At 35.4% G+C, this 11,245-nt stretch overlaps 1 protein-coding gene across 2 annotated transcripts in view; it reads right to left on the bottom strand.

Moving 5' to 3' along the window:
- The window catches only part of LOC107753262 (kinesin-1 heavy chain), a 26,931-nt gene extending 21,131 nt beyond the window's left edge, over positions 1–5,800 (bottom strand). The window contains exons 1-2 of one of the 2 annotated variants that reach the window (XM_016569393.1): positions 5,604–5,800; positions 90–177 (exon numbers count right to left, since the gene is read on the bottom strand). In XM_016569393.1, coding sequence (XP_016424879.1) covers positions 90–177; positions 5,604–5,729 — 214 coding nt within the window. In that variant the 5' untranslated portion in view covers positions 5,730–5,800. The remainder of the gene's footprint in view (positions 1–89; positions 178–5,603) is intronic. The other variant, XM_016569394.1, reaches the window with a different exon arrangement.
- Positions 5,801–11,245: the final 5,445 nt, after the last annotated feature.

Here is an 11,245-nt window from a genome sequence, read left to right as displayed (position 1 = left end):
TTTTTTTTTTTTTTGGAGTCAATTAATTATAACTATTTCCTGAATCATGTGATCCGGATGCCATGTCTCCTGGAGGACTCCTTTCTCACCTTTAACAATCTTCTGAGCACAAGCGTTGTAAACCTGCTCCTGAGTAGTGTTAGACTGAAACACTCGATCAAACACATACGGCTTTCCCTGGAGAGAAGGAGAGACAGAGAATGAATGATGGCTCATTATGCATACTGTATATCTGTTATATATATATATATATGTGTGATAAATCAGCAGACCACAGTCATAAGACTCAAAGATGATCCTTCATGGAAATGTTTTACATTCAGACTAAACATGACCCTCATTACTACAGGCTAAAATACAAAACATCCTTCCCTCCTGTTACGAATGGCTCTAACCTTTAACACAAACAGCAGACTCAGTAAATCAGGTATGAAATTCAGCTGTTATAACACAATAAGAGCATTTTATAAGAGGTCTTCCTCCAGGCATGAGCTCACTCTGTACAGCTATAAACAGATTTAACAGTGAACATTCTGTTTATAAGCAGCCCTGCTTTCAAAAGTTTTTGACTTATTCCTGTTTCTCTAAAGGTTTTAAGATTTTAAAATACCTTGAACTACACCATCTGCAAGATGAATTTCATTACAAAAATGGACAAGACAAAGGTGCAAGACTGTATTCTCATCAAATACAGCATTGCAACTGATGCAACTGAATCATTTTTGTTAAATACCAATAATACACCACTACTGGTGTTTTATATAAAACATTAAAACTGTGAGTTTGTGAATTGTATGTGATAAGCGTAAGACTGAGCGCAGCTAAATAATTTTATTTTACTTTTTTTATATTTTACTTTTAATAAAAAAAGTTTAAACCAACAAGAAAACGAGTCCACAAGTAATTGAATCAGTAACTGATATGAATCATCAAATGACTCACTAGCTTACTGAAATGGTATTTTAACTCAAAAACAAACGAAATACGTTGGAGAAAAGAGTATTGGTAATTGTTTAGCATGTCCGTCAGCTGTGCATCTCTAAAAATAGAGGTAAAAAAAGCACAAATAATCTACTCAATAAAAGGCATAAATTGTTACCAGTTTGACAAGTGTAATCATTGTGTATTAGATGGCTATTTTCCCTGATAGCATTACGCTTGAACAAATCGATCACATAAGTGGGATGAACATGGGCATAAGATTTAAGAATGTGATGTCAGCATTGACAGTGAAAGCCTGTCATAGGAGTAGTAAAGTAATCCCTTTACATTCAGGTAAACTCCCATTCATTCACACAAGACAGTCACTAATCACCTTACAACTGATTGACACCCATCAAAAGACAATACATCATCACAATCCAGTCAAAAATACAGCTGAGACCCCTCACAACACAAGACACATCAGAACTCCTCTAAAAGATCCAGACGTTGTTGGGAAATAAAAATAAACAGGGTGATTTGATACCCAAGAGCTTGAAAGAAGAGCCATAAAGATTATATGACATAATAAAAACTGGTTCATGGTCTTTTTTTGATCCATGAGCGCTATGAGTTCTTGGTCTCATTGAATATGGGATATAAAAATACTGTAAGACAAAGATAAAGGAAAAACAAACAGAAGCGAACAAACTGCAGCTTAATTCACATTCTGTAGCCTAATTCACATAGAAAGATTTCTGAGTCTTTTAAAGAAGTCTTTTTGATTCACTTCTTGGTTTAAATCATATTGACAAAATCTACACCGAATGAACTTTAAAGGTTACAGTAGCAAGTTCTGTGATGAATCTGCTCATTAGCAGGGACACTTCCTCGTGATCCTAATTGGCTGATTCTGGTTGACGTGACCTCTCCACTCCCGACTGACTTCTTGTCAACCGTCCAAATGGCAAATTTCCTCACCATACCACTATAACACAGGACTAGATTAACCAGGTGAGGAAACAGCTGTGAATGTAACACAGCTAGGCAGATTAGTTTACCTGACCAACCTCTAACACATTACACACTCACATCTACAACACCACAAGCCTACATCTAAAATTCATTTTAAGAGGCTTATATTGGTGTCCAATGACCACCGCTAATATCAAGATATCTTGAATCTATACGACCACATAATCTCAGCAAATGACACAAACACACAAAATTGCTGACTTTATTGAACAGTAATTTGCATAATCTCCAAAAATACTTAAAAACAGACAATGTGCATCATGTACTGAAAATCCTTTACTATAATTTATGTATTTATTTCATACTATTATTATTAATATTATAATAATAATATTTTTTAAGAGACAACACTTTCGTTATTCGGTAGGCACATTTATTGGCTGATGCCAATAATCTTGGCCAAATATCTGACAATTAATTTCTGAGTGTTGTTATAGTATTATATATACTAACAAAGTATTTAAAAAAATTATAATAATACGTTTTCATTTTAGGTTTTAGTAATTTTGTTATGTGTTTGTCATTTTTATTCATTTTTGTTTTTTTTATATTTCTATTTAGCTTTATTTTTTATTTAAGCTTTAGCTTTAGTAATTTTAGCAGTTGTACTTCAACTTTTAGTTAGTTGGCAAAGTAACATTTCTAATTTTCATTTATGTTTTATATTTAACAAAACTTATATTTTATTTTAGCTTTGTTTTAATTAACATTTGTAATAGTTTTAATAGTATATGTTACTGTCCCCAACAAATCAATAACATCTACCCAGCAAGTTTACATGATACAGCAACATACAGCTTTTTTTTTTCGATTTTACATTTTCTTTAAATGCGCGTTAAATATCGCATGCGATTTATCGTGCAGCCCTAATTACCTCATGTATTATAAAGTCATTATAATGTAGAATAACTATGTCCATCAATACTAACATTTAACATTTTCATTGTCAAATAACATAACCTGAACATTCAGTGACCAAAATGTCTCAATAATAAAAGACTAACATACATGAGAGCATGCTCTGTGTTTTAAAATATTAATAATGCACAACATTACAGCTTTGGAATTTCAAATGACTTATTTTAATGTCTTCAGACAATCACAAGACTACAAGAAGAGTGTTTTTGAGTAGCTGAATGTCCCGAGGCCTCCTTCACAGCCACGATTGGAACAGCACTGTTTACAGCTCTCAGTATTCCCAATGAGAGATTATAATTGTGCTCCCAACGGTCACAGAGACGGGAACGTTCGTCACATGTTAGTTTCAAACATGCATGAGAGCGTGTGCTGTGCTTGCGTAGAGACAAAGAGAGAAAAGAAAGGAACAAGCGTAAAAAGAGCTGTAATTACAGCATTTTCCCTTATGAACTAATAGTGAAATGAGAACAATATCAACACAACAAGACATGCATATTCCCAAATCTGATCCTTGTATGTGTGGATGGACAGACAGGTTTGGTTTCCTTCGTTACAGCAAGATTTACTGCCCAATTTATGACCCTATCCACCAGCTGAAAGCCATTATACCAACACACGCACGCTCCATTACACCGGACCGGGATAGCTGCTCTGGTGCTTGATGCTGACTTGCCCAAAGCAGCTGGAAGACAAAACTCATTTGGCCGACTCTCAAATACACACACAAAACGCGTCAATGCACTGGAAAACAAAAGGCCGAGTGTTGGTCAGACAGTATGGTGTCACTGCAGAAATGAAGAACAAGATGAAAAATTCTAGACGCAATATTGCAATTTCACTCAGTAAGACAGAAAAACTTCCAGGCCAGATTGTCTACAGCAAAACCACAAAACCGCTCTGCCTAATAGTTACCCGTACACTACATAGACTGCAGGAGGGAACTACAAGACATGCATATTCCCAAATCTGATCCTTGTATGTGTGGATGGACAGACAGGTTTGGTTTCCTTCGTTACAGCAAGATTTACTGCCCAATTTATGACCCTATCCACCAGCTGAAAGCCATTATACCAACACACGCACGCTCCATTACACCGGACCGGGATAGCTGCTCTGGTGCTTGATGCTGACTTGCCCAAAGCAGCTGGAAGACAAAACTCATTTGGCCGACTCTCAAATACACACACAAAACGCGTCAATGCACTGGAAAACAAAAGGCCGAGTGTTGGTCAGACAGTATGGTGTCACTGCAGAAATGAAGAACAAGATGAAAAATTCTAGACGCGATATTGCAATTTCACTCAGCAAGACAGAAAAACTTCCAGGCCAGATTGTCCACAGCAAAACCACAAAACCGCTCTGCCTAATAGTTACCCGTACACTACATAGACTGCAGGAGGGAACTTTAGGATGTGACTCAACACCGCATAAGACTATTACTACTCTAATAGATATCTATAGCTACTGCATTCGGAGTTCAAACAAGTAATTAAAATAAATGCAAAAAGCATTATTTACTGCCATTCAATAACAGGATAACTCCAATTTCTAGCATGTAAAGCCATTTTCATAATGTAAATAAATTAGTAATGATGCATTGACAGAAAATAGAAGGGATGAGCAAAATCAAGACATTTTAATCCATAAGGAGAAGCCAATATCATGCCAAACCAATGATGTCAGCATTTTAATGAGAATTAGGCCTATTTCTTTTTTACAGTCTCTGAAGAGTTACAAATCCAAAACAAAACATATGAAAATGACTTCAGCTTCAAAAGAAGAGGTGCATTTAAGTCATTAATAATTAATAATAATAATAATGTAATGAATAACTTTACTTATCTAGCCAGCATCATTTACTCTTTAAACTTTTAATCTATTTAAACTTTCACATCTTCACAAACAACGTATTGTAATAAACTAACATAAAACCTGAGATGTAGGAACATTTGGATTATATACAATATCTACAGGCCCATAAACAAACAAACAAACAATATGATAAAGGAAGCGAGTTTACTTCATTTCATGCTCTAAAAATACACATGTATTTGTCTGTTCCTAATAGAAGCATAAATATTAAAGCCATAATAAATGACTCGAAATGGTCTTTGTTCATTCATGTTATTAAAGTAGGCCAAATCATAACAGACTGGCATTAGTGACTGTTGTGATCACATTTACTTCATCTATTCATTTTTAACGTTAATTTCACCTATTAACGTTAATCTCAGTATGAGATGTGCAATTGTATATATTTATTTAGCTTTTGTTGATTTTCTAAATAAAAACAAACTGATTAACATTAGCACAGGGGCTAGTGGTTACTTATCATCCGTTTAACATCAAAATCCACTTCGAAATGCACTAAAATACAAAATTATGCCAAAGACGCTTAGGACCTAACGTTACTGCTTTTAAGTTCATAATCAAACATTTTGACATTGTGCTGCCTGCATTACATCTGAGGGCTGTTAGCCACCGAGCTAACGATGATTTAAAACCCCTCACCTTACGATTATGTTACTAAATAAAGCCTCACGTACAACATTTCCCACACAGAATAATGCTCAAACACAAATTACTATCATATTTCCACACAAAAAAGTATTAAAGATGATATTTTCTGTCAGGATAAGTTACGTCTGCAGGTGGTTAGCGGATGCTAATAGAAATGGATGGCGGGCGTCACAGCGGAAATTCATCGTGATATCATATTATAAACTCACCCCGACGACCACATTATCGTCTGCTTGAAATTTGGGGACATATTTGTCTCCCCTCATCACCTCCGAACCGTTTAAAGGCCGAAAACGGCACATGACTTTGATGGTGCACTCGGCCGGGTCCGCCATCTTCAACTGTGAGGAGGATGAGGAGGGAGGAGGATGATGATGATGGTGAGCGCTCCTCCCGAGGTCGGTCTGTTTTTGGTCTGTTTAGGTGGAAGTGGGTTTTGACAGAATGGGTTTTGGATGGAGGGAGCGAAGTTGCTGGCACACCCCCTAACAACACACTCTCACACACACACAAACACACATAGAGAGAGATAATGAAACAAAAGGGGCTAGTTGTCAAACTGGGAAGCTGTCACAAAAGCTACTTCTTAGTAATTCAGCCTTTAGGAAGAGTAAAAAATACAACCTACACAACCGTTTAAATACATGACAAAATTCACACACACACACACACACACACACACACACAAATTCTACTGAGACCTTGTGACAACTTGCCCCATAATGAATCAAATGCACACTTATGAAGTTTCATATTCTACAACAGAGCTCCTTGCTTCTGTATTTGACACTGTGAAGTGGTCCCTCAAAATGCACGCACACACACTATCCTTTGCAGACGCAGCATTGATTCTGGATGATTCAGGGATCCGTTGGATCCTGATGGATGTGTGATGCCAAGTGATGTCACAGATGCTTTTGCAGAGCTGGAGGCCGAAATCTGGCGGATATTGGATGGTTAAATTTAAATGTCTTGTATCAGCTCTGATTCACTCACTTTGATTAAGCATAGACTTGTTGATTTATTCGTATACGATGGCTAAAGAAAGGTATGATAAACGAATATTCCAGATTCAAAACATAGAGTTAAGTTCTATTACCACATGAATAAAAATAAGAGTTTCATGAGGTATTATGGGTATTAAAATGCCGACTTCCTGCCAACCATAACGTCATGCACACAGATGTGGTTTGTGGAAATTACTCATCACAAGTGCTGCATGGACACATATACCGGGGTGTGGCAGGAGGACACATGGCTGGAAATATTTCAAATCCTTATGAGTAAGCAACAGTAGCAATGCTTGCATTAGCAAATACTGATAATAATTACAGATACAGCATTTTCAGAGTGGTTTCTTCTTGTACAGATTTAGTTCTGAGATATAGTACACATTTTTGTGGTTTGAAAGTATGTTTCTGAGTTGCACCATTATCTCAGATTTCCCAACCAGCTGCTACTTCAAAACACATTTCATAATGCTGAGATTTGGGAGTTATTAGGAAGAGGTATCAATGAAATGGCATGCCAATTCAAGTCAAGGTGAAAGACGCACAATCCATTTTTCTTCTGTAACGTGATGGATTCTCAAGTAAAACAGAATATTTAACAAGAAAAAAGTTTTGTTTTTTGGTAGAAATTAATGTTCAGCAGGGATGCATTACATTTATACTAGGTTTCTATTTATAAATGCTGTACTTTTGAACATGAATCATGAAAATCTTGTATCAAAGCTTTCATAACTTTAATCAGCAAAGCTGTTTTTAACACTGATAATAATAAGAACTGTTTCTTGAGCAGCAAATCAACACAGAATGATTTCTAAAGGATCATGTGACACTGAAGACTGGAGTAATGATGCTGAAAATTCAGTTTTGCAGCAGTAGAATAAAATACATTTTGAAATCTATTCAAATAGAAAACAGTTATTTTAAATTATAATAATATTTCACATTATTGCTGTTTTTACTGTATTTTTAATTATAATAAATGCAGCCTCAGTGAGCATAAGAGACTTTCAAAAAAATAATAATAATTTGAACAGTACTACCATACATATATTTGTACTAATGAACTGAGCAAAACAATAAAAGGATATGCATTAAGAAAATAAATAGATAGTTTTTTTGCAATGCATGTTGACTTTTTGAGTTATGTGACTTTATCATGGCATTCATCATATTTTGCTGGGCTTGTAACTCAGAGCTCAATGGATAAACCATTTTCTAGTATCATCCTCAGCTCGTTTCCTTACACCTGAATTTCTATTAGGGGATCAATAAAATGCATCAATCTCTGTGTCCTTTCACTAAACCCTCTGACACGTCTGCTAAATAGACTGTGCAGGAATGTGTGTGTGAGTGTGTGTGAGTGTGTGTGTGTGTGTTTCTGTTATCTGTGGTCACACCTGCTGCCACTCTTAGTGAACATCAGGACATCACCGCAGGCGAAAGGAAGCTGGAACGACACGTCTCAACGGCCCTGTTTAAATGGACAGATGGATGAGAGAGATAGAGGGAGAGACAGAAAGAAAGTGAGCTCAGCTGGGATTGAGAAAAAAAAACAGACTTTTCTGGGTGTTGCCAATCTGAGGGACTATGTTCTTAATTTGACCTGTTTAGACTGAGGAAAATATCAGGGCAGAGCTGCAATACAAACAAAAACAATTAGTGACTCTGATGAAATCCTTTGCTTTATGTAAGAAACAATTTAAGGGATAGTTGCATTATCATTGTCATTATTTACTCATTACTTACTATAATTCTTTATTTACTTACTTTTTTTATTTAAGTGAAATGTGGTTGTATGACAAACAGCTTTAAAGTTTTTTTTTTTTTTTGGAGTGTTACAAGCTCTTGGTGCATAAAGAAGATCTGTAGCCGGCTGTTCTGACTCACAGACTGTAAGTAAGTTTTTTTTATATTTAAAGAATTTGCCACTGACGATTCAAATGCGAGTTTTGAGCAGTGTAGAGTAGCTTTTGTTGTTTGTCATTTCTCTGATCACAAATGCAGACATGGTTTTATGTTTACGCGGCGCGATGCAACGCGTAAAAAGACAGTATAAGTCATTATAATCCGTAATTATGTCCCCACTGGATGCAACAAATGCCTAGTTTATAATGGGTTTTAATGTTTTTGTCTCATCGTTCCGGCCTGGACACGGCATCACAGTATGGTAGGGGTATACGCTTGAGGTATTCGGCCAATCACAACGCACTGGATAGCTGGCCAATCACAGCACACCTCGCTTTTCAGACCGATGAGCTTTGTAAAAATCGACGCGTTTCAGAAAGGCGGGGCATAGAGGAGAAACAATAATGTACAGTATGTGGAAAATAATGTGTTTTTTGAACCTTAAACCACATAAACACATTTCATTACACCAAATACACAAAATAATGTTATTTTTAGCAGCATCATATGATCCCTTTAACATTTTGTGATCCATTGAGAAAAAAAGAAGCATTTCTTCATGATCCAGACATAAAATAACCTTAGAAGTACATACAATTTACATAGAATTATTTAAAAAAGAAAAACAATTTAATTGATTTAAATATATTTAAATAAATTATATAAATATAAACAATTATATAAATAAATATATTGCAATTATTAACTTAATGCATATATTTTATAAATAAATGCATACACAAACACACAAATAACAATTAAAAGTGAATAAAATTAAGAAATTAAAGCAAAGAGTAAAACAATAAAACTAAAACCTTTTGGGTAAACTATGCTTTATTTTGACCAATTTACACAGGTAAACAAGAGGGCAGAGCTGTTCTTTAATTGCCTTTAAATATGTAACACCTTAATACCATTTGGCAGTCATTTCTTTGTCACTAAATTCAGTACTGATGAATCTGCAGTTCGTGAGATGTCATTAAAAGCTCATATCTATAATAATGTTAAATACAGGTATGTAGTGTTCATCAGATGTTTTGCATTTTAAAAGTTTTTACACACACACACACACACACACACACACACATATATACATATATTTAGTTAGATATCAGCAGGAGGATATACAAAGCATAGTGTTGTATGTGTGTGGATGAGTGAGCCTGCATAGGAAAACACCTGTTCTGGTTGGACAAGATCCTAAATACCCCTCGTTCTGTGTTTGGGGTTAGGCTGTGCAGGCCTGTTATGTTCATTCTGTGCTGGACATGAGCTTAGAGCCGATGTTGTGATTCATCACGCATTTGTCACACTAGATAAGCGCAGCATAGTCTGAATATTTGTAAAGCCTGACTTCATAGTGTATTACAGGGTAGAACAGCGCCAACCTGTGCTGATAACAGTGAATAGCAGGTCAAAGCCATTGGGATTTTCTTCTGTTCTGCAGTTCCATGGCTGTGTTCCCAATGGAGTACTTGCATACCTCTTACCACACAGTTTTTGTTCTAATTTGTATACTGTATATTGAACTGTATACAATTGTATATAAACTGAACAATGGCTACTCTTTTACGTACTATTTTTTTTTTAATTCAGTAGTATTATATCATGTACAGTATTCTGTAAGTACACTTCTTTCTACTTCAAAATGCCACATTTAATTCAATGTGTTACTTGCCATTCTTTGCAATTATTTGTGATTTTTTTTTTTGTGATTTACACTTGAACAAATACATTCTCTATAATAAATCAGAACCCCACAGAACCAAAATGGAAAATAAACAAAAATATATGCATAAGTTGAGAAATTTAAGTTGAAAAATTGTGTATACATAAATATATAAATAATGAAATAAACAAAATATTAACAACAAATTAAATTGTTTAACTTTTTTTGTTTTGTTTTTGCAAACATGAGATCATTACATGTTCAATTCTGTATGGAATTCAGTTAACATCTCAAAAATAAAAATATTTGTTTTGCCTTTCTTTCTTTTTTTTAAAATGTCCAATCAAATGATGAGTCAAGAAGAAAATATTGTAAAATATTGAAAAGTTAAATACTAAAAAAAAAAAAAAATTGAAATGGAAATGGAAAGTCGAGTCAAGTGCATTGCATTGTGGAATATGGAATTATATGCAGCGGATTTGTTCAAAATTCTATCAAAAACAGTATGTGTAGTATGATAGCATGCAATTCTAATACATTCCATGTCCAGGAAACAGAAAGGCACAGGTGCAGAAAACAGAATAATTAGGTATGAGAATAATGAAACTGATCGCAACTGGTGCTGGGCATTGGGGAATTGAGAAAAAGAATGAATATTCCGAGAGAATATTCCGAGAAAGATAATGGAAGAAAAGAAAGAGCTAGACAGAAAGACACAATACTCATTATTTAGTCTCTCAGTTCATTTGGGCCTGTCAGTTTGACTGTCATAACATGCTACATAATTATAACTGTCGGCTGCAGGACGCAATTAGAGCTGCGTCCCATAGGTCTGAATTACACACGCTCAGCACAGATAATAACCTGCACTCTCTCTCTCTCTCTCTCTCTCTCTCTCTCACACACACACACGCGCACACACACACACACAAATGCAGAATAATAGAGGTAACAGTGACCGGCCTCTTTTCCAGCATTGCTATTTTCCTGCTCATTTTCTCTGTAGCGTCTGGACCAATCAGACACACCATTTTTCATTTGATTTAACAAATCAATTATTCATTAGATTAACAAACATTCACAGATCCCTCACCCAATAAACATACTGGGTGCCAAGATGTCTGTGAACGAGGCCCAGGACACTGGTTACCATGGCAACCACGACACCTTTGCTAGACCAGATACATTTACGACCTAATGCCATGTTGAGAATTTCCCCTCGCACTACTCTTTCATAAGGAAGAGACACAGTGCACAGTAGAAATGG

This window comes from Sinocyclocheilus rhinocerous, unplaced genomic scaffold (assembly GCF_001515625.1).
Source record: "Sinocyclocheilus rhinocerous isolate Xijiao unplaced genomic scaffold, SAMN03320098_v1.1 scaffold411, whole genome shotgun sequence".
NCBI lineage: Eukaryota > Metazoa > Chordata > Actinopteri > Cypriniformes > Cyprinidae > Sinocyclocheilus > Sinocyclocheilus rhinocerous.
This window is presented reverse-complemented; position numbering and strand designations above follow the sequence as displayed.